Here is a 25380-nt window from a genome sequence, read left to right as displayed (position 1 = left end):
CACACACACACAGAGAGAGACTCAAACACACACATACTCACACTTGTGCACACAGAAACACACACTCACAGAAAGACACACACATTCTCAGAAAAAATCACACTCTCAGAAATGCACGCACACACACTTAGAAACACATGCACACACACACACGCATTTACACACACACACACACACAGTCACTCAAACACACACAGACACTCAAAGACACTCACATATATGCACACAGACACACACCACTCTCAGAAACATGCGCACACACACAGACACTCAAACACACTCACATATATGCACACACACACTCTGAGAAGCATACACACACTCTCAGAAACACAAAAACACTCACATACGCACACACATTCTCAAAAAAAAACACACACACTCACAAAAACACACTCTCAAAAACACAATTCACATTCTAACACACACACACACACACATACACACTCTCTCTGCTGTCTCAGGTGTGCAGTGGGGTATTTCGGGAACCCGTCAGAGCCGGGCGGCCGATGTCAGGTGTGTGCGTGCAGTGAGTCGGGCTCAGTGCACAGTGTGTGTGACGCACACACAGGCCGCTGCGAGTGTAAACCTGGGGTCAGAGGTCACCTGTGTGACCAGTGTGAGGAGAGACACGTGCTGGTCCACGAGCAGTGTGTGTGTAAGTCAGCTCACCTTTATTTACACACAGCTTCATATAACACACACTCAAGCAGTATTAGCCTCTTGCACACCGTATTAACAGGAAATTTATTTATTTATTATTAAATGTCAAATTGACCAGTAAATTGGAAACTGCAGCAGAATAATTTTGGCAGTTTTCTGGTAATGTTACAACTAAACACTTAACTTAAAGTCTTTATGTATAAACTGTCGTTATAACTGAAATGAATGAAATGAAATTTCAGCAGTTATGTGGCCGATTATTAAGCTTAGTTTACAGCTTCATATAACACACACTGCAGCAGTATTAGCCTCTTGCACACAGAAGTTTGCATAAAATAATCAAAACAACTTTACCAGAAAATTCAAAAATGGCCAGAGAATTCAAAAAATGACTAGTAATTTAAAAAATTACCAGTAGATTCGAAAATAAAAATGACAAGTAAATTCTAAAAATTACCAGTAAATAAAAAATGACCACTAAATTAAAAATAACCAGTAAATTAAAAAATGACCAATAAATAAAAAATTAACAGTAAATTAAAAAATTACCAGTAAATTTAAAAATAACCAGTAATTTAAAAAATGACCAGTAAATAAAAAATGAACAGAAAATTTAAAAATGACCAGTAAATTCAAAAATGACCATTAAATTTAAAAATGACCAGTAACTTTGAAAATGACCAGTAAATTACAGTATATTACAAAAATGAACAGTAAATTTAGAAATAACCAGTAAATTTTAAAAAATGACCAGTAAATTAAAAAGTGACCAGTAAATTTAAAAATAACCAGTAATTTAAAAATCACCAGTAAAATAAAAATGACCAGTAAATAAAAAACATACCAGAACTCTGTCAGTGTACTGATAATTTTATTGCTTTTGATTCTGAAAAATTGCCGAACCTGAATTCCTGAACCTGAAATTTTTTTCTGAAATATACATTTAAAATCTTAATTGTCCTAATTATGATATTCTTAAACTAATGAAATTTCAGCAGTAAAGCAGTCAATTATTCATCTGAGTTCAGTTTTATTTACACAGCTCATTCATATAACACACACTCCAGCAATATTAGCCTCTTGCACACAGTAACAACAGGAGAATAACTTTACATTTTTTCCACATAAAGAAGCTTAAAGGAAAATTAAAATGTAAACTGAAAATATAACAGTATGAGATAATAAATAATACAGCTACTTCAAAAAAAAACAGACTATAAATATACATTTTAGGAAGGAATACGTTTATGGAGCTGTAATGCGCTCAAAACCTCCCGGAACTACTTTATCTGTGCGTTTATCTGAAAATAACAGCACACCTCAGAATGCTCATCAGCCAATCAGAATCAAGTGTTCATATGTTGTGTTTTTGCATCCTGCAGCATGTAATGACTCCTGCACCGGTGTTTTGCTGGACGATCTGGATGCTTTAGATGTGTCCATCACATCTGTGAACCTGTCAGGTGTCATTCTGGCCCCGTACAGCCAGCTGATGACCATCCAGAACCAGACCCGAGAGCTCACGGTCAGTGGAGAGCAGCACACTGCAAAAAACGCTTTTCTTACTGAGAATCTAATCCAAATATCTAGAAATATAATGTTTTTCTAGAAAAATATGGTCATTTTCTGAAATATTGAGTCAAAATTAAGGGAGTTTGTCTGAAATAAACGGAATATTTTACTTGTGTATACTGTATAACTGTATATCAGTGTGGTGAATACTGATGTGTAATGTAATCTGCAGAGCCTGATGTCATGGGATCAAACTCCAGATTATCAGCTGACCGTTGGAGAAGAACACTCGAGGAACCTAAGCGGTCAGATCACTGATCTTCAGCAGCAGGTACTGACCTTACTGTGTCCATCCCTCAGATCACCCTAGCAATGGCCTATCAACACACTTAGCAACCACCTAATTATCACTCAGAACACTCTGACTGCCTAGCAACCACTCAGAACTCTTAGAAACTACCTAGCTATGTCATATAAACCACATAGCAACAACTCAAAACACCCTAGCATCCACCTAGCAATGCCTTAGCAACTACCTAGAACATCTTATCAACTGCCTAGCAACTAAACACTAAGAAAGCCTCTGGCAATGCTTTGGCAACCATCTAGTAACCACTCAGAACACCCTAACAACTGCCTAGCGACCCTTCAGAACACTTTAGAAACTGCCTAACTATGTCTTAGCAACCACATACTAACAACTCAGAAAACTATAGCAACCGCCATGCAATGCCATTGCAACCACATAGCAACAACTCTGAACACCATAGCATCCAACACTTTAGCCACCACCTAAGTACTTCATAGCAACCACATACCAACAACTTAGTAAACCCTAGAAACCACCATGCAATGGCTTAGCAACTGGTAAACAACCACAGCAAACACCAATCACATTTTCTTCAGCAAATGTACTTATCTGTGTGTGTGTGTGTGTGTGTGTGTGTGTGCGTGCGTGCGTGCGTGCGTGTGTGCGTGCGTGTGTGTGTGTGTGCAGGTCCAGAGTGTATTTGAGAACAGTGGAGATGTGCTGCTGACCTCAGAGCAGAGATTTACTCAAGGAAAACAACTACTGGAGCTCATCAACAACATTCACTCTGCCATCCACGGTAACTTTATTTTATTTTATTTTATTTTATTTTTATTAATTAAGTTATTTATTTTTATTTATTTTCATTAATTCATTCATTTATTTTGTTTTATTTTAATCATTTTATTTATTTATTTATTTTATTTTAATTAATTCATTTTAATAATTGTATTTATTTATTTTATTTATTTTAATTAATTAATTCATTAATTTTGTTTTATTTTAATTATTTTATTTATTTATTTTATTTATTTTATTTATTTTATTTATTTTATTTATTTTGTTTATTTTATTTGCAACTTAAGTGTAATAGTAAAAACTAAAACTGTTGATATTAATTTTAATTATTTGAAATGATACTAAAAATAAATTTGACACGTAAAAAAATATCTTTTCAAAATTTAATTCATCTTTATATATATAGCGCTTTTTACAATGTAGGTTGTGACAAAGCAGCTTAACAAAGAAATATTATAAAAAAATACAAATTATAATAGTAAACAAAAACTGCTCAAATAACATCAAATCTGTTCTATTAAGAATTAATTTATTATTAAAGATCATCATAATAAAGCATTACTCTTACAGACAATAACAGTTTATAGCTATGTGATGATTTGATTGGCTGCTGTGAAAGTCATTGCTGTGCTGTGATTGGCTCAGGTCTGGTGGAGCAGGTGAGTTCAGTGAACGTGACTCTGGATGAAGGTCTGGATGAAGCCAACAGCTCATTTCTGCTAGAGGAGACCAGCGAAACTCTGGAGAAAATCAGGAGCTTTAATCTGTCGCACTGCAGGAACGCTGCGGAGAACCAGCTCAGGTGAGATCAACACATCACACACAGCAGCAGAAATACATTATACCTGCTCTATTTTAACTCCTTTTCAAATATTTCCCAAATGATGTATAACAGAGCAAGGAAATTATTCACAATATTTCCTATTAGATTAATTTCTGCTGGAGAAAGTCTTATTTCTTTTAGTTTGGCTGGAATAATATTTTTTAAGATCAGTTTTATTAGACCCCATAAGATTTTTGTTATTGGTTACGGAACAAAAAAACTCTTATCTTATAATTTGTATAATTAATAAGCTTTTAAATGTCACTTTAAGCTGAATACAAGTATCTTCCTAAATAATTAGTAAATGTTATGTACCTGCATCATGACAAAGACAAAAGAAATCTTATTAAAACTGTTTAGAAATGTGTTGAATAAATCTCTGTTGAACAGCTCTAGGGGAATAGTGTAAAAAACTAATCATGTTGTTTTGTGTGCAGCTCTTCAGTGTCTGTGCTGGAAAAGGTTGAAGATGAGATTTCAAAGCCTCACAGAAATAACCAGATCAGACAGGCAAACATCTCCGCAACATTCAACACACACAACCTGAAGCTCCAGCAGGTCCAGGAGAGCCTAAACACGGCTAAAACACACAATAACCGGAGTCGACGCCTGCTCCAGGACATCCAGAGCAACATACACACACTCACCGTGAGTCACACACACTATACGCATAATACTGTATATACACAACTGGTCTTAATGAGAGGCGACACGGTGGCTCTGTGGTTAGAACTGTCACCTCACAGCAAGAAGGTCGCTGGTTTGAGTCCTGGCTGGGTCAGTTGGCATTTCTGTGTGGAGTTCTCCCATGTTCTCCCCGTGTTGGCGTGGGTTTCCTCCGGGTGCAGAGAGTTTCCTCCACAATCCACACACATGTGCTATAGGGGAATTGATGAACTAAATTGGCCGTAGCGTGAAACATATGCTGGATAAGTTGGCGGTTCATTCCGCTGTGGCAACCCCTGATGAATAAAGGGAGTAAGCCGAAGGAAAATGAATGAATGAATGTCTTAATGAGGCTACATTTAGTTCACTAAAAACTGGATAATTTATTCATTTCTGGGACGCAAAACTGAATTGTGATCTTCTTCATATTTCTGAGTAGAACATTATAAACATATTAGATGTCACTGCTATCGATTTAATGCACTTTTTATTAAATTAAAGTTTTAACTTTCTCAAAAAGACAATAAATAAATAAATAAATACAAATTTGATTAAATTTTTTCAGATCTCCAGGAACAGTGTCAGCAGTCTGAACCATGAAGTAGAAACACAAGAACAGGAAGCTCAAGACCTGCTGACCGATGCCCTCAATATAGCAGAAGACATGGACAACGGGACAACTGTGAGAGACATTTCTATATTATTATTTAGACATGTAATAAAGAATAAGTATTTAATCCATATGATGCATCTGTGATTGCAGACTCTAGATGAGCTGAAGAACGATCTGGAACTGTGGAGTCCATCTCTGAGGAAGCATGTGGACTCTTTAGTGATGGATTTGACCAAAAGAGATGCTCTTCAGCTGGTTTACAGAGCTGAGGATCACGCACAAGCTCTCAGCAAACAAGCACAAGCTCTGAACAGGTGAGAATCGCTCTCAGGATTGACTATATATGCATATAACGCATCGCAGAACTGCAGGTGCATTTCAAGGGTTTTTAATTAGTTCTCCTTAAATTGGAATTATATACAGCAAATGTGTTTTTAACAGTCAACTAAAATCATTATTAATGTACAGTAGTGATAAATTCTCAAAGGTGATAGGGAAGATTTGATTATGTTGCTGATTGCTGTTTAACTTATTGTTAAAGCTTTTTACTGTAACAGAGTCAACAATAACAGAGTTGACTGTAACAGAGCGGACGATAACAGAGCGGACGATAACAGAGCGGACGATAATAGAGTTGACAATAATATAGTTGACAATAATATAGTTGACGATAATAGAGTTGACGACAATAGAGTTGACGATAACAGAGTTGAAGATAATAGAGTTGACGATAACAGAGTTGAAGAAAACAGAGTTGAAGATAATAGAGTTGACGATAACAGAGTTGAAGATAACAGAGTTGACGATAACAGAGTTGAAGATAATAGAGTTGAAGATAACAGAGTTGAAGACAATAGAGTTGACGATAACAGAGTTGAAGATAATAGAGTTGACGATAACAGAGTTGAAGAAAACAGAGTTGAAGATAATAGAGTTGACGATAACAGAGTTGAAGATAACAGAGTTGACGATAACAGAGTTGACGATAACAGAGTTGAAGAAAACAGAGTTGAAGACAATAGAGTTGACGATAACAGAGTTGAAGATAATAGAGTTGACGATAACAGAGTTGAAGATAACAGAGTTGACGATAACAGAGTTGAAGATAACAGAGTTGACGATAACAGAGTTGACGATAACAGAGTTGAAGAAAACAGAGTTGAAGACAATAGAGTTGACGATAACAGAGTTGAAGATAATAGAGTTGACGATAACAGAGTTGAAGAAAACAGAGTTGAAGATAATAGAGTTGACGATAATAGAGTTGAAGATAACAGAGTTGACGATAACAGAGTTGATGATAACAGAGTTGAAGATAACAGAGTTGAAGATAACAGAGTTGAAGATAATAGAGTTGACGATAACAGAGTTGAAGATAATAGAGTTGACGATAACAGAGTTGACGATAACAGAGTTGACGATAACAGAGTTGACGATAACAGAGTTGAAGATAACAGAGTTGACGATAACAGAGTTGACGATAACAGAGTTGAAGATAACAGAGTTGACGATAACAGAGTTGAAGATAACAGAGTTGACGATAACAGGTTGACGATAACAGAGTTGACGATAACAGAGTTGAAGAAAACAGAGTTGAAGATAACACAGTTGACGATAACAGAGTTGAAGAAAACAGAGTTGAAGATAACAGAGTTGACGATAACAGAGTTGACGATAACAGAGTTGAAGATAACAGAGTTGACGATAACAGAGTTGAAGAAAACAAAGTTGAAGATAATAGAGTTGACGATAATAGAGTTGAAGATAACAGAGTTGACGATAACAGAGTTGAAGAAAACAGAGTTGAAGATAACAGAGTTGACGATAACAGAGTTGACGATAACAGAGTTGAAGATAACAGAGTTGACGATAACAGAGTTGATGATAACAGAGTTGATGATAACAGAGTTGATGATAACAGAGTTGAAGATAACAGAGTTGAAGATAACAGGTTGACGATAACAGAGTTGAAGATAACAGAGTTGAAGATAACAGGTTGACGATAACAGAGTTGACGATAACAGAGTTGAAGACAATAGAGTTGACGATAACAGAGTTGAAGATAACAGAGTTGACGATAACAGAGTTGAAGATAACAGAGTTGACGATAACAGAGTTGACGATAACAGAGTTGAAGATAACAGAGTTGACGATAACAGAGTTGAAGATAATAGAGTTGAAGATAACAGAGTTGAAGACAATAGAGTTGACGATAACAGAGTTGAAGATAATAGAGTTGACGATAACAGAGTTGAAGAAAACAGAGTTGAAGATAATAGAGTTGACGATAATAGAGTTGAAGATAACAGAGTTGACGATAACAGAGTTGACGATAACAGAGTTGAAGACAATAGAGTTGACGATAACAGAGTTGAAGATAATAGAGTTGACGATAACAGAGTTGAAGATAACAGAGTTGACGATAACAGAGTTGACGATAACAGAGTTGAAGAAAACAGAGTTGAAGACAATAGAGTTGACGATAACAGAGTTGAAGATAATAGAGTTGACGATAACAGAGTTGAAGAAAACAGAGTTGAAGATAATAGAGTTGACGATAATAGAGTTGAAGATAACAGAGTTGACGATAACAGAGTTGATGATAACAGAGTTGAAGATAACAGAGTTGAAGATAACAGAGTTGAAGATAATAGAGTTGACGATAACAGAGTTGAAGATAATAGAGTTGACGATAACAGAGTTGACGATAACAGAGTTGAAGAATAACAGAGTTGAAGATAACAGAGTTGACGATAACAGAGTTGACGATAACAGAGTTGAAGATAACAGAGTTGACGATAACAGAGTTGACGATAACAGAGTTGAAGATAACAGAGTTGACGATAACAGAGTTGAAGATAACAGAGTTGACGATAACAGAGTTGACGATAACAGAGTTGAAGAAAACAGAGTTGAAGATAACACAGTTGACGATAACAGAGTTGAAGAAAACAGAGTTGAAGATAACAGAGTTGACGATAACAGAGTTGACGATAACAGAGTTGAAGATAACAGAGTTGACGATAACAGAGTTGAAGAAAACAAAGTTGAAGATAATAGAGTTGACGATAATAGAGTTGAAGATAACAGAGTTGACGATAACAGAGTTGAAGAAAACAGAGTTGAAGATAACAGAGTTGACGATAACAGAGTTGACGATAACAGAGTTGAAGATAACAGAGTTGACGATAACAGAGTTGATGATAACAGAGTTGATGATAACAGAGTTGATGATAACAGAGTTGAAGATAACAGAGTTGAAGATAACAGGTTGACGATAACAGAGTTGAAGATAACAGAGTTGAAGATAACAGAGTTGAAGATAACAGAGTTGAAGATAACAGGTTGACGATAACAGAGTTGAAGATAACAGAGTTGAAGATAACAGGTTGACGATAACAGAGTTGAAGATAACAGGTTGACGATAACAGAGTTGAAGATAACAGAGTTGACGATAACAGAGTTGAAGATAACAGAGTTGAAGATAACAGAGTTGAAGATAACAGAGTTGAAGATAATAGAGTTGACGATAACAGAGTTGAAGAAAACAGAGTTGAAGAAAACAGAGTTGAAGATAACAGAGTTGACGATAACAGAGTTGAAGATAACAGAGTTGACGATAACAGAGTTGAAGATAATAGAGTTGAAGATAACAAAGTTGACGATAACAGAGTTGAAGATAATAGAGTTGAAGATAACAGAGTTGACGATAACAGAGTTGATGATAACAGAGTTGAAGATAATAGAGTTGAAGATAACAGAGTTGACGATAACAGAGTTGAAGATAACAGAGTTGAAGATAATAGAGTTGACGATAACAGAGTTGAAGAAAACAGAGTTGAAGAAAACAGAGTTGAAGAAAACAGAGTTGAAGATAACAGGGTTGACGATAACAGAGTTGAAGATAACAGAGTTGAAGATAATAGAGTTGACGATAACAGAGTTGAAGAAAACAGAGTTGAAGAAAACAGAGTTGAAGATAACAGAGTTGACGATAACAGAGTTGAAGATAACAGAGTTGACGATAACAGAGTTGAAGATAATAGAGTTGAAGATAACAAAGTTGACGATAACAGAGTTGAAGATAATAGAGTTGAAGATAACAGAGTTGACGATAACAGAGTTGATGATAACAGAGTTGAAGATAATAGAGTTGAAGATAACAGAGTTGACGATAACAGAGTTGATGATAACAGAGTTGAAGAAAACAGAGTTGAAGATAATAGAGTTGACGATAACAGAGTTGAAGATAACAGAGTTGACGATAACAGAGTTGATGATAACAGATTTGATGATAACAGAGTTGAAGAAAACAGAGTTGAAGATAACAGAGTTGACGATAACAGAGTTGATGATAACAGAGTTGACGATAACAGAGTTGAAGAAAACAGAGTTGAAGAAAACAGAGTTGAAGATAACAGAGTTGAAGATAACAGAGTTGACGATAACAGAGTTGAAGATAATAGAGTTGACGATAATAGAGTTGAAGATAACAGAGTTGACGATAACAGAGTTGATGATAACAGAGTTGACGATAACAGAGTTGAAGAAAACAGAGTTGAAGAAAACAGAGTTGAAGATAACAGAGTTGAAGATAACAGAGTTGACGATAACAGAGTTGAAGATAACAGAGTTGATGATAACAGAGTTGAAGATAATAGAGTTGACGATAATAGAGTTGAAGATAACAGAGTTGACGATAACAGAGTTGATGATAACAGAGTTGAAGAAAACAGAGTTGAAGATAATAGAGTTGACGATAACAGAGTTGAAGATAATAGAGTTGACGATAACAGAGTTGATGATAACAGAGTTGAAGATAACAGAGTTGAAGATAACAGAGTTGAGGATAACAGAGTTGAAGATAACAGAGTTGAAGATAACAGAGTTGATGATAACAGAGTTGAAGATAACAGAGTTGACGATAACAGAGTTGAAGATAACAGAGTTGAAGAAAACAGAGTTGAAGATAATAGAGTTGACGATAACAGAGTTGAAGAAAACAGAGTTGAAGATAACAGAGTTGATGATAACAGAGTTGAAGATAACAGAGTTGAAGATAACAGAGTTGATGATAACAGAGTTGAAGAAAACAGAGTTGAAGATAATAGAGTTGACGATAACAGAGTTGAAGATAACAGAGTTGACGATAACAGAGTTGAAGATAACAGAGTTGACGATAACAGAGTTGATGATAACAGAGTTGAAGATAACAGAGTTGAAGATAACAGAGTTGAAGATAACAGAGTTGATGATAACAGAGTTGAAGATAACAGAGTTGAAGATAACAGAGTTGAAGATAACAGAGTTGATGATAACAGAGTTGAAGAAAACAGAGTTGACGATAACAGAGTTGAAGATAACAGAGTTGACGATAACAGAGTTGATGATAACAGAGTTGAAGATAACAGAGTTGAAGATAACAGAGTTGAAGATAACAGAGTTGATGATAACAGAGTTGATGATAACAGAGTTGAAGATAACAGAGTTGAAGATAACAGAGTTGAAGATAACAGAGTTGATGATAACAGAGTTGAAGAAAACAGAGTTGAAGATAACAGAGTTGAAGAAAACAGAGTTGACGATAACAGAGTTGATGATAACAGAGTTGAAGATAACAGAGTTGAAGATAACAGAGTTGAAGATAACAGAGTTGATGATAACAGAGTTGAAGAAAACAGAGTTGAAGATAATAGAGTTGACGATAACAGAGTTGAAGATAACAGAGTTGACGATAACAGAGTTGATGATAACAGAGTTGAAGATAACAGAGTTGAAGATAACAGAGTTGATGATAACAGAGTTGAAGAAAACAGAGTTGAAGATAACAGAGTTGATGATAACAGAGTTGAAGAAAACAGAGTTGAAGATAACAGAGTTGATGATAACAGAGTTGAAGATAACAGAGTTGAAGATAACAGAGTTGAAGATAACAGAGTTGAAGATAACAGAGTTGAAGATAATAGAGTTGAAGATAACAGAGTTGAAGATAACAGAGTTGACGATAACAGAGTTGAAGATAACAGAGTTGACGATAACAGAGTTGATGATAACAGAGTTGAAGATAACAGAGTTGAAGATAACAGAGTTGAAGATAACAGAGTTGATGATAACAGAGTTGAAGAAAACAGAGTTGAAGATAACAGAGTTGACGATAACAGAGTTGATGATAACGGAGAGTTGTCCATGAAAAATCCATGTTTAGAATTGGAATTGCATGGCGCTGCGTTTCGCGGTGCAGCGCGTCACCGAGCGGCGCATTCGGTGTGCGACCCCCTTTAGAGTTGACTCTGTTGAATAATAACAGAGTTGACCATTAACATTGATGGTAACAGAGTTGACAATTAGAATTGACAGTAATGGAGTTGACAGTAACAGAGTTGACATTTTACACTATTTTGTACTTTGGCTTAGTGCTCAAAAATGAAGTAAACAGAGCTGAAACAACTGTTTATAGAAAGAGGTTCACGAATGCTAAAAACACACATAAATATATTCAATGGTTAAAATAAACAGACTGTATGAACAGAGGTCGCACCACATCTGTATTTATTTCAGCTGCTGTGATAGAGCACAGCGATCGAATATGTATAATAACAGTATTTTAAACTGTTTCAATAATCTTTTGTTTTTTTTAAATAATAGGTTTACCTTTAAATGAACCTGTGTTGTATTGTGATCTGTTGTTTTGTGATTGTGATTTTGTGCAGCTCTCTATCTGAGGTCAGCTCTGGATCAGTTAACATCTCCATCGCCACCCGCACCAATGCCAACATCAGAGAAAACATACAGCTGGCAGCAGATCTGGCCCTCGTGGCCAATCAGAACGCAAGCTCCGCCCTCAACATGGTATGTCAGCCAATCACAGCTCAGCACCCATAAAAGAAAGTAAATAATGTGAATGTAATAGTAAAATATAGCAAATTTGGGGAATAACATTGTAAATAAGAAAAATGCGGTATCCTAAATTACTAGTTAGTGATGCTGATGTGTGTTTCTGTTAGACGGCACTGACGGAGCAGGAGAAGACGAGGCTGCAGAAGAGCTCAGAGATTCTGGACAACGCTGCATTTCTAAAAAATCACACCGATGGTAAACACCACTGAAGCTTATCATTCATGTAGATGATAATACATGATATACTCACACCTCTGTGTGTGTGTGTGTGTGTGTCTCAGGCCTCATGCTGAACGTCAGTGCAGTGACCAGCAGGTTAAGTCTGGTTGCAGCAAACATCCAGAACTTCACACAGATGCTCCCAGAAGCCCTCAGCATCCTCAGAAACCTTCCTGGAGGTGCGTGCAGTAAATATTAACCCTTATATACAGCACTATCTATATACACAGTTGATTTGCCCTCCTGTGAAATTTTAATATTGTGATGCTATAAGAAAGTTCTTGCATGTCATTATTTTGAAATAATAAAGAAATTATGATTTTTTGGATGTCTACAGAGCAAACAACTGTTGTCCAATGACTTATTAACCTAATTAATCTAGGTAATATCTAGGTAATACAAATAACTAGTTTCTTTGACAGCTTGTATACATATATGTACATGTATGTGTGTTTATAAAGTTTGAAATTTGCATATTTTTCTTTCAAAAACTCATTGATTCGCACCGCAAGGCACTTTTTATTATGCATAGATGCACTATATTGGAATTGTTTTGGACTGTTGAAGAAAAAACATCCATCCTGAGCTACAAAAGCCGAGATCATTTTCAAAATAACTCTGGATTTGACCGAAAGAGGAAAGTCAGGAACACCTAGGATGCACAATTATGCGCTAATTAAATAATTTTTGCGTGAACTGACCCTTAAGTGTCAGATAGACTTCTGATTGTTTATGTGTTTCTCAGGCAGCAGAGCTGAAATCCTGCAGGCGAAGCAGCAGACAGAAGCAGCGAATGCGTCTTTACAGAAAGCTCTGGAGCGTTTGCAGGATTATCGCCTAAAACTGGACGAGTCTTCGTCAGCTCTGGGGTCAGCCGATAACAGCACACAGAGGACCAATCAGCTGCTCAGAGACTCACAGGACACTGGTCAGAGATGCAGACGCTGCTGTGGGAACATATTCTGTTTGTGGGGGCGGGGCTTTCTCATTTGAATATTCTAATTTTAGCATACGTATAATTCACAAATCACATTTGACAATATATAAAATCTACATAATGTTACATTGCCATGGAAACATATTGTATCCGTGGGCTGGGGCGTGGCTTTCTCATTTGAATATTTAAATTTTAACATAGTCATACACATAATTCACAAATCACATTTGACAACATATAAAAAACTATATAATGTTATGTTGCCATGGAAACATTGTGTCAGGAGATGTTGGGGGAGGGGCTTTCTCATTTAAATATTCTAATTTTAGCTACACATAATTCATAATCACATTTGTCAACATATAAAATCTACATAATGTTATGTTGCCATGGAAACATATTGTATCTGTGGGCTGGGGGCGTGGCTTTCTCATTTGAATATTCAAATTTTAACATAGTCATACACATAATTCACAAATCACATTTGACAACATTTTAAAAACTATATAATGTTATGTTGCCATGGAAACATTGTGTCAGGAGGTTGTGGGGGAGGGGCTTTCTCATTTAAATATTCTAATTTTAGCTACACATTATCCATAATCACATTTGTCAACATATAAAATCTACGTAATGTTACGTGGCCGTTGAAACATTGTCTCTGGGCTGGGGCGTGGCTTTGTCATTTGATTATTGAAATATTAGCATACTCATAATTCACAACTCAAATTTCCATGTTTCTTTATTCTATTGAACACTAAAGAAGATATTTTGAAGAAAGCTGAAAACCTGTAACCATTGACTTCCATAGTATGGTTTTCAACATTCTTCAAAATATCTTCTTTTATGTTCAACAAAAGAAAGAAACATATAAAGTTTAAAACAAGTAAAAGGAGAGTAAATGATGACAGAATGTTAATTTTAAGGTGAACTGTGCCTTTAATTGTCATCTAATCAGTCATAATCATGATATTCATATTTTCCCTCTTTATTCTGTGCTTCAGCAAACGCCGCTGGATCCCGCCTGAGTGAGGCTGATGTGAAAGCCGATCGTCTGCTGGAGCGTCTGAAGCCTCTGCAGACTCTGGGAGAAACGCTGAGCAGAAACCTGTCCGATATCAGAGAGCTCATCAGTCAGGCGCGCAAACAGGCCGCATCGGTGAGAACACACACATACACACTAGGGTTGGGCGATGTCGACCAATTTAGCATCGTACGATGTCTAATGTGAAACATCGCGATGGACGATGTTATCATCGTCATAGGCAGAGGTGAATTTATTTTCTTGAATAATTAATTGATTCATAACGGATTAATTATTTGTAGCCTACTGTTTCAATTACCTGACCCGCATGATCTTTGTTTTACCCATAACCAAATCATAAATAAATAAAGAGAAGCTACACACAGATTACCACCTGTCAATCCCTCAGGATTCTGGCATGAATAGGCAGAGTGATCTGTGTCGTTATAAAGGCGTACACACACCTGGCGTGCACAACCAACAGGAACCAACCAACAGTATCTGAGGTTTAGCTAAAATGACTAAGTATAAAAGTGAAAGTTAAAGACTGAAGCAGTGTGCTGACGCTGTGACACGTTACCTGATAGATTCAAAAGAGCGAAGAGTCGTTAGATAGTGCAGAGATTAATTAAAGATCACCTTTAACAACTATAGTGAGACGCCATGCAGCACTACATCCTTGATCAACTGTCCGATGTGCACTGCTCTCTGGGGTTTTATGCCCAGAGCACCAGCTGCTGACTGCCTGACAGCGCGTGCCTGTGTGTGTGTGTGGTCACGTGATGTGCGTTTTCAGGGTTATAGTGTGGATGGAGATCTTTCAGAGATGCTAGATGAAACGCCAGTGTGGACATGGATCGTTTTCGTTCTAAAATGCCATTTTAAATCCAAGATGTATGAGTGTAAACGGGGCCTCAGTGTATATTTTTTGCAAGCGGGTTGCTGCTGCGACAGGGGCGGGGTGGTCTATCGGCCATTGGCGATGGATAATTGCATCGTCTATCGGTCCAACTCTAATACACACACACACACACATTACTGGTCACACACCAGTATGCAGTAAATCAGAATAGTGAATATGTACAATATTGATGTCTGAGCACTTCAAAAATATAGTGAATAAAAAGCACTCTAAACATTTAAATAAATTAGAGATATTTTTTTTTCTTTGTTAAATATTTCCCAAATTATGTTTAACAGAGCAAGGAAATGTTCACAGTATGTCTGATAATATTTGTTATTCTGGAGAAAGTTATTATTTGTTATTTGTTTTATTTCAGCTAGAATAAAAGCAGTTTTTAATAGTTTAAACACCATTTTAAGGTCAATATTATTAGCCCCTTTAAGCTATTTTTTTTTATAGTCTACAGAACAAACCATCATTACACAATGACTTGCCTAATTACCCTAACCTGCCTAGTTAACCTAATTAACCTAGTTAAGCCTTTAGATGTCACTTTAAGCTGAATACTAGTGTCTTGAAGAATATCTAGTCTAATATTATTTACTGTCATCATGACGAAGAGAAAATAAATCAGTTATTAGAGATGAGTTATTAACACTATTATGATTAGAAATGTGTTGAAGAAATCTGCTCTCTGTTAAACTAGGAAATTGGGGGAAAAATAAACAGGGGGGCTAATAATTCTGACTTCAACTGTATACATTTATATATATATATATATATATATATATATATATATATAGATAGATAGATATATATATAGTGTTGATTGTAAATGAGTTGACCCCTCACAGATCTCTCTGTTACAGTAATATTCTCTCCAGGGTGCTTTACAGTAATATATTTGTGCATATACATTAGATTAGTCAATTAAAATGCACCAAAACCCATTGCATGTATTCACTGAGAAATGGAAAGACACTTACTGAGACACTTCTGTTCACATTTTCACACTGATAATGTTAGTCTTGTTTTCAATTTGAATTTAAAGCGACAGTCACCAAAACGCCACAATTAGGATCAAAGCCTGAAAGGGTCCATTTCAGAGAGTTAGAAAACATTTGTGTGCTATTTTCAGCTCAAACTTCACTACCTACTCATCAGAGATGCATTTTAAATCTTGTAAAATGGGGCATAATTGGTCTCCTTTAACTTCTATTGGTCTTAGCTATTTAAATAAGGTATTCATTAAATGAATGTAGCATGAAAAAAATATCAGGTTTGAAGAATTGTATACTTTAATCCATGGATATGATGGTAATTAATGCTTCAGCAATCACATACAGTCACTAATGCATGCTGTGCTCTCTGTAGATTAAAGTGGCCGTCTCTGCAGACCGTAACTGTGTGCGCGCATACAGACCTGAAGTGACATCCAGCAACTTCAACACACTCACACTGACCATGAAGACCAGTGAACCCGACAACCTGCTCTTCTACATGGGCAGCAGCTCCAGCGTACGTCTGCATACTTTACTGCTCATTCACTCATTCATTTCTTTTTACAATTTAGAACTTTATGGCTTGTTAAATAATTGTTAAACAATGTTCTTTAAATATTTAGCCAAATATTATAAAATGGAAAAGTTCAATAACATTACAGTTGTACGTTTACGCCCCATTCACACGGGGATTCAGCGTCAATATTTGACAGAGGGCGTGCCTGAAGTCATATCAGTGATCGTCATAACAGCGTCAGCCAATGAAATTAGTCAGCAATAGGCCACTGCCTGAGCTGGTGTATTTGCATACAGCAATCTGATTGGCTGGCACTTCCATCGGCGCTTGAAAAGTCCCAACTTCTGTAGCAAGCAACGCCTCTGAAGCGGTGCCGACGGATCCACAATGCAGTTTGGCAACGCCTGATGTCACCAATTCAAAGTGAATGGGAAGCATTGAAGCTGATCCCTCATGTGAATGGGGCGTAATGCTAAATTAACACAAATTGTAGGTATAGAATAAAATATTAAATTTTACGTCAGCTGTATTTCATTATCAAAGCATTATAATCCATTTTTGATTCCCTTCATGATAACTGAGTAAAAGTCTTGTTCTTTAATTCATGCGGTTTGTCTAAATGTATATTTGCATGTTTATATCTGCATCAGGAGGATTTCATGGCTCTGGAAATGCATGATGGGAAGGTATCTTTCCTGTGGGACGCCGGTTCAGGACATACCAGACTGGAATATCCAGACATTCAGATCAATAATGATAAATGGCACAGGATCAATGCTACGCGGTGAGTAGCTGTTCTAGTCATATTTAATATGCATTAACGTCTGCATGAACCTGTGCTGCGACTGTTTTTTGTTTTTGTGTTGTGACGCAGCTCCTTGAGAAACGGAATGACTAAAATGACTAAATAGTGGGCGTGGCTTGTTTATTCTACTGCGAGCTGATTGGATGTAGTAAAGTTTCATGAAAGATGGGGTAAAGGGTTTGGGGAGAGTTATTAGAACCTACCAGACTCCTCCTGCTCATCATTACTGTGTGTTGTCATTCATGTTTACCATTAGAGGCTGGATATACTCACTCACTGCAGCTGCACAGCTGTGTTTAAACCCCTTATAAAAGTGATTTCAGCATAACAGGTGTTGTTTGATGTGTGTGTGCAGGTTTGGGAGACACGCTACGCTCACCGTTCAGCAGACGGACTCGGAGCCGCTGCCTGCCGTAAAGAGCAGTGCTGTCGGATCAGCCACCGTGATGGACGTCAATAAACACACATGGGTGTATGTGGGCGGCCTGGGTGGACAGGTGAAGGTGAGACACACTGAGCTTAAGCTTTATTACTGCTGATTAAAGGGCCGATCACACCGAATATGCTTTTCTGTTCTGACAAGGTGAGGCGACCGCACTGCCTTTATTGTTGACTAGAATAAAAGAAGTGTGCTGCGCTTTTTACGTCGCTAGGCAACCACTGAATCAGCGGCGTATTGTGCACGAGCGCTGCTGTTTATAGCTCTGGATAACTGGGAAAAGTGGCCACTAGTCTCTCCTCCATCTTTAAAAGTCTGTGTAGTCGTCATGACAACACAAACACTGCTGTCCATCAATGAAAACTATGCTTCCATTTGATTGGACAATGAGAAAGAGGTGACTGATGTAGCATGCTTTTTCCAGTCAGAGTTGACTTTTCACCTGCGGGCGCACAGAGCGCTACGGCAAATACACGAGCACAGGGCTCATAAGCAGAGCACAAACCACTCGCAAAACCAACACACACATAAACACACAGCTACACATAACAATTTATATATAAATATGTTAAATCTATAATTTAATTAGTTTGATAACAATACAATTACTGTAATTATAATTTAATTTACCAGAATAATTTTATTTAATTTTGTTTCATTTAATTTTGTTTAATTTGTTTAGTTTTGTTTAATTTAATTGAATTTTGTTTAATTTGTTTAGTTTTGTTTAATTTAATTGAATTTTGTTTAATTTGTTACATTTTGTTTAATTTAATTTAATTTAATTTAATTTAATTTAATTTAATTTAATTTAATTTAATTTAATTTAATTTAATTTTGTTTAATTTTGTTTAATTTTGTTTAATTTTGTTTAATTTAATTTAATTTAATTTTGTTTAATTTGTTACATTTTGTTTAATTTAATTTAATTTAATTTTGTTTAATTTAATTTAATTTTGGTTAATTTTGTTTAATTTAATTTAATTTAATTTTGTTTAATTTGTTACATTTTGTTTAATTTAATTTAATTTAATTTTGTTTAATTTGTTACATTTTGTTTAATTTAATTTAATTTTGTTTAATTTAATTTAATTTAATTTAATTTAATTTAATTTAATTTAATTTAATTTAATTTAATTTAATTTAATTTAATTTAATTTAATTTAATTTAAAGGAATTACTAGAATTATAAAATGCAAGTATCAAAGGGCGGGGCATAGACAAGAATCTCTTCCCCAAAGGGGGCGTGGCAGTCATCAATCAAATTTTGACATGTGGTTGCCCATACATTCTCTCTCAGGCTGTTGTTGTGGTGCTGTGAGCTCCTACATGTCAAAAGATGAAGGTAATTCTGGTGTCTCAGTTCATGGCTGTGTTTTCCTTTCCCAGAAATCTCCAGCAGTGAAAATGACCCATTTCAGAGGCTGTATGGGTGAAGCGTCGCTCAACGAGAACAACATCGGCTTGTGGAATTACGCTGAGAGACAGGGCGAGTGCGGAGGCTGCTTCAGGAGGTAAAACACACACACACACACACACACACACACACATCTGCTCATGTCTTTTACTATGGCCAGACTCAGGGTTCATACTGTCATGCAAATCTTTGAAAATACATCAGTTAATTTAAGTTATTATGTTTTCAAGGTTTTGAAAGTGTAGATAAATATAATTGTGTTACTTTTGCTTTAATTTATCTCACTAATTAGGTTATAATTACATATATACATTTGCTTTTGTTTCAAATAAATACTCAGGAGTCTGTAGTGTGATCTACCTTTTTTATCTATCTGTGCCTAATATTTAAGATGATTGATGGCACATTTCAGATGCTAATAAATCACATTTATGAGGGTAAATGACAGTCATTCAATCTTGGGCTTGAGGCAAACACACCATCAAGAATTGTCTTTCAATATTATACTAATATTTCAAGAGTTCACACTTAGCTGATAATCAATAAAGCGTATTTGGCATGCTGTCCCGGGAGAGAGCCCTGAGCTCGTAATATCCTCGAGCCCGGGGCTCCCTCCCGTTAGAAGGGCGAGAGGGGAGTTCGAGCTCAGGTAGGTCTCGAGAACTCCCCTGTTTGTCGCCGCTTGAGAAGTGTAAACTAGGGTTGTTTTCGGTGATAATTTGGTTTAATCTATTTCTATGGTATATGTTTTTGGACGGTGGGAGGAAACCGGGGGACCCGGGGGAAACCCACGCGAACACGGGGAGAACATGTAAACTCCGCACAGAAACACCAACCAGCCTGATAGGAGGTTGGACCAGCGGTGTTCTTGCTGTGAGGCAACAGTGCTAGCCACTGGGCCACCGTGTCGCCCTATCGGAAAAAAGAGGGAGGAAGTTGGGGTGGAAGGGGGGGAAAGCTTCAAGACAAAGATAACTGGAGTGAAAAACTCTGGTTATTTATAATACTTCCTTAATTATCTGATGGGTCACATTACGGAGCTAAAGAGGAGCCAGCCGTGTTGATCATAAGCACGTGATCCTCTCGAAATGAGTTTATAAATAAACCACACAAATAGCATAGCATCTGATATATTGTGATGAAGTATGTACAGTTGAAGTAAAAAATGATCCAGGGGTTAATAATTCTGCTATTTCTGTATTGAAATGATCTCTACACGCAGACCCTGATGTTCTTGATGTTCTGTGTTTCTCCATCAGTCCTCGCACTGAAGACACCTCGTTTCACTTCGACGGCAGCGGTTTCTCTGTGGTGGAGAAATCTCTGCGCTCCATGTCCACCAGTGTGGTGATGTTCTTCAAGACTCTGTCTCCGAATGGCCTGCTGCTGTATCTGGCCTCCAACGGCACGGTAAACTGTATTATTACTAGGGGTGTAACTGTATATGTTAGCGTATATGTATCGCACTCTATATATATGTCATGGTACGGTGGTGATGGTTCAGTTCATGCGGGCTCATCACCAATACAGTCAATACAGATATGCCAGTCCAGTCACTGGAATTAGACATGAAGAGCTTTTATGAATGGACCTCCAGTCAGTGCTTGCCTCTTCATAAAAGAGATTGGCAAAAATACGGCATGGTCATTTAAGGATAATCTGGGTCTGAAGCCTAAGGGGCTCACATGTGTAGGTGCAAATGTGGCCCAGTTATCTTAAGGCATATGTGGGCCACTTTTGGCAATTATTCGGCATAGTAAGCTCTGGCTAATGCAGCTGTGAGCCTACAGCGGCCCAGAGAAGATATGTCAATTGTTTCCCAGTTATTTAAAACATATATGGGCCACTTTTAGCAAATATTCGGCACAGTAAGCTCTGGCTAATGTGGCTGTTAGCCTATAGTGGCCCAGAGAAGGTATGGAAAATGTGGCCCAGTTCACTTAAAACATATGTGGGCCACTTTTGGCTAATATTCGGCACAGTAAGCTCTGGATAATGTGGCTGTGAGCCTAAAGTGGCCCAGAGAAGATATGGAAAATGTGGCCCGGTTCTCTTAAAACATAAGCGGACCACTTTTGGTGAATATTCAGAACAGTAAACTCTGGATAATGTGGCTGTGAGCCTAAAGTGGCCCAGAGAAGATATGGCATATGTGGCCCAGTTCTCTTAAAACATATGTGGGCCACTTTTGGCAAATATATATTACAGTCTGGCTAATGTGGTTGTGAGCCTATATTGGCACAGATGAGATATGGTAAATATGGGTGAGTATCTCTGGCTAAAGATGGTGTGAGCTTAAAGCAGCTGAGGTAAGATGTGGCAAGAATGGTTCTGTTATCCTAAAACATACGACAGGTCACTTTTGGTAAAGATAAGGTACAGTGATCATTTGATAACTATAGGGGTCAAACCATAGCTCTTTGACATGGCAGATATGAATAAATAGAGACATCATTCGCTTCAGTATGTGGTCCGAATGTAAGTGTCTGGTGTAGGCCGGATCTGGGCCAGAATAAAAGCAAACTGTGGCCCAGAATAGGGTCAGTTCTGGTTCATTTGGTTGAATTCTGGCTGATAGGTGGTATTGGAATGGCTTAATTGTAGCCCAGATCTTGCAAACAGGAGAGTGGACAGCCCAAGTGCCATCATTCCATGCGGTATGTGGGCCGAATGTAAGTGTCTGGTTTGGGCCGAATTTGAGCCACATGAATTTTGATAGTCGGGGTATTAGTAACATCTGTATGTGGCAGGTAGTTTTGATGTTATTGCGGGCTCCATAAATAATTCAGTCTATTGGAAACAACACAAAATCCTCACCATTATGATGTGTTTGCAGAGAGACTTTCTGTCCATCGAGCTGGTGGAAGGAAAGGTTCATCTGACCTTTGAACTGGGCTCTGGTGCGCTGACCATGACCTCCAGCAAAACATACAACACTGGAACCTGGTACCGAATCGCCCTGCAGAGGAACAAGCGCAAAGGTGCGTCTCTTATACTCTCATGTCCACCCTCAGAATGTGCTGATGAACATTTCCTGCTTGTTTCAGAACTGTAACAAGAGGCAAATCAATCATATTAACGCTAAAACAGACACAATGCAAAAATGCTGTTGTTATTCAGAGTTTTTGTCTTGTTTCTATTCCGAATATCTAAAAATTCTGAAATCAAGGAGCATTTTCAACACAAGTAAAAAAGATTGTCTTTTATTTTAGAAATAATGAGTCAAAATTAAGTGAGTTTTTTCTAAAAACAAGCTTTTTGGTGTTTGGCTCTTTAAATGTAAATGAGCTAGTGGCCCCTCCCCTTTTTCAAAAAAGGGTGGGGCTTTATTCTGAAGAGCTGGGCTTTGCAAATGCACATTCCACTGTTAGTTTAATCCTATAAACACACTTTATTTAAAAGTCAGTCATGTGATTGTTCTGTGTGTAATAAATGCATGTTTATGAATTATGAGATGTCTTGTGTGCAGGTCATTTATTCAGTTTATTATTTTATTTATTTGACAACAAGGGACCGTGTACATTAATCAACAAACGTAAATGTACTCAAACTAACCCAAAGACTAGTTTTCATTGGTGATCCAATCTGTCATGGCTGCTGCGAACCAGTCTGATATTTTTAATGTTTCTCTCAGACTTTTTACTGTTTATTAACATTTATTTAATCTTTTTATCTAACATATTGATTTGTGAGTATTAATTTTTGAGAAACTGAGAGTTTTTGTCTAGTTTGTAGTCCAAATATCTAAATATTCTTAAATCAAGAAGCATCTTGACAAGTATAAAATATTGTCTTGTTTTCAGAAATAATGAGTCAGAATTTTTCCTTAAAATAGTCAATTTGGTGTTTGGCTCTTTAAATGCAAATTAGCTGGTGATCCCGCCCCCTTTTCAGAAGAGGGCGGTGCTTTAATCTGAAGTGCTGGGCTTTGCAAATTCACATTCCACTATAAGTTTAAGCGCATCAACACACTTAATGTACAAGTCAGTCATGTGTTGTTCTGTGTGTAATAAATGTGTGTTTATGAATTAATAGGTCATTTATCTGTCATGGCCGCTTCAAACCCATCCGACCGGGAGGTGATGGAGGCGGAGTCTCCGGGTCAGGCTTCTGACCTCAACCGCTCTGACCTCGACCCCATTTACATCGGCGGATTGCCAGCCTCTCGACCAATCAGGTGACAGCACACGGGTTATAGTAGAACTGTGGATATATTCATTCATTCATTTTCTTTTCAGTCCCTTAGCCACAGCGGAGTGAACCGTCAATTCATCCAGCACAGAATGCAAAATTCCAGCTGCAACCCATCACTGGGAAACATCCATACACACTCATTCACACTATGGACAAACTCCACACAGAAACACCAACTGATTAGCCGGGACTTGAACCAGAGACCTTTTTGCTGTGAGGCGATTGTGCGACCCACTGCGCCACTGTGCATCCCCCTGTGGTCATATTATTAGATATTATTATAATATATCCAGCATATTTTATTCATCAAAAACAAAAACTGCAATGAAAACGTTTTGAAAAGTCACACAATGATATCAAGTCATCTCTAAAAATAATGCTTGTGTCTGTATTTAGGGATATTGTGTCTTAAATATTAAGTAATAAACTCTCCACTATATTGTTAAGTGCCTCCACCTCCTGAATCAAACACTCAGTTTTGTTTATCATCAAATAATCAAGCAAAATGTTCATCTTTTTGTGTGTTTATTCTAGTAAGTGATGCATTAAAGCATCTATTTCCTTTATTATTTATAATTTCGGTATCAAAGAACACATTGAGTGTGTGTCTCTGCGTTCTGTTGCATCAGTTATTAACAGGCAGACCAATCTGTAAAGCGCTGATAGAAGCTGGTTCCAGAGATGAAAACGTGTAGTTTTGTAAATGTGTGCAGGAGGCAGGTTGTCGCTCGCTCTTTCGTCGGCTGCATGAAGAACGTGGAAATCGCACGAACAAACTTCGACCTGCTCAGAGAGTCGTACGGCGTGAAGAAAGGCTGCGTCCTCAAGGTGAGAGTGGACAAGAAACTATTGGAAACTGTCAAACACAAATGCATGTCGTATTGAAAGTGTGTGTGTGTGTGTGTGTGTGTAGCCCATCCGCAGTGTGTCAGTGTTTGGCGGAGGGTTTCTGGAGATGCCGTCGGTGCTGCTTTCCTCTCACACTGAGATCATGAGCACCTTCTCCAGCAGACGAGACAGCGGAGTCATCCTGGCTGGATTCAGCCGCTCATCTAGACACACACAACAGGTCAGTCTTCATCATCATCATCATCATCAGTGTACACGGCTCACAGGCTAAAGATTCATTCATTCATTAGTTTTCCTTCAGCTTAGTCTCTGATCATCAGCGGTCGCCACTGCGGAATGAACCGACAACTATTCCAGCATATGTTTTACACAGCGGATGCTCTTCCAGCTGCAAGCCAGTACTGGGAAACACCCAAACACACTCATACACTACAGCCAATTTAGTTGATCAGTTCCCCTATAGCGCATGTGTTTGGACTGTGGGAGAAACCGGAGCACCTGGAGGAAACCCACACCAACACGGGGAGAACATGCAAACTCCACACAGAAACACACACTGACCCAGCCGAGACTCAAACCAGCGACCTTCTTGCTGTGAGGCCACAGTGCAACACCACTGAGCCACCGTGCCGCTCGGGCTAAATATGCAAATGAAGTGTAATCTTTCATTATATGTGTGTGTGTAATGTATATTTATTGTGTATATGTGATACATAAAGAGAAACACTAGGAAAAACTACGCAGAACCATTTTGTTACATAGATATTTAAATGTCATTTCATACACATATAT

The 25380-nt window shown here is 37.3% G+C and overlaps 1 protein-coding gene across 1 annotated transcript in view; it reads left to right on the top strand.

Annotated features, from left to right (window-relative positions):
* Positions 1-25380, top strand: part of lama1 (laminin, alpha 1) — a 96319-nt gene that overhangs the window by 57331 nt on the left and 13608 nt on the right. The window contains 22 exon segments of the mRNA XM_056450898.1: positions 465-658; positions 2046-2188; positions 2408-2506; positions 3173-3284; positions 3929-4085; positions 4544-4754; positions 5338-5454; positions 5536-5699; positions 12096-12234; positions 12390-12477; positions 12564-12680; positions 13247-13429; positions 14443-14597; positions 16741-16884; positions 17535-17668; positions 18045-18192; positions 19518-19642; positions 20805-20955; positions 22382-22526; positions 23581-23722; positions 24453-24567; positions 24653-24808. Coding sequence (XP_056306873.1) covers positions 465-658; positions 2046-2188; positions 2408-2506; positions 3173-3284; positions 3929-4085; positions 4544-4754; positions 5338-5454; positions 5536-5699; positions 12096-12234; positions 12390-12477; positions 12564-12680; positions 13247-13429; positions 14443-14597; positions 16741-16884; positions 17535-17668; positions 18045-18192; positions 19518-19642; positions 20805-20955; positions 22382-22526; positions 23581-23722; positions 24453-24567; positions 24653-24808 — 3139 coding nt within the window.

Source organism: Danio aesculapii, chromosome 24 (assembly GCF_903798145.1).
Source record: "Danio aesculapii chromosome 24, fDanAes4.1, whole genome shotgun sequence".
Lineage (NCBI taxonomy): Eukaryota > Metazoa > Chordata > Actinopteri > Cypriniformes > Danionidae > Danio > Danio aesculapii.
The sequence above is the reverse complement of the archived record's forward strand: the minus strand, read 5'-3'. Positions and strand labels throughout refer to the sequence as shown.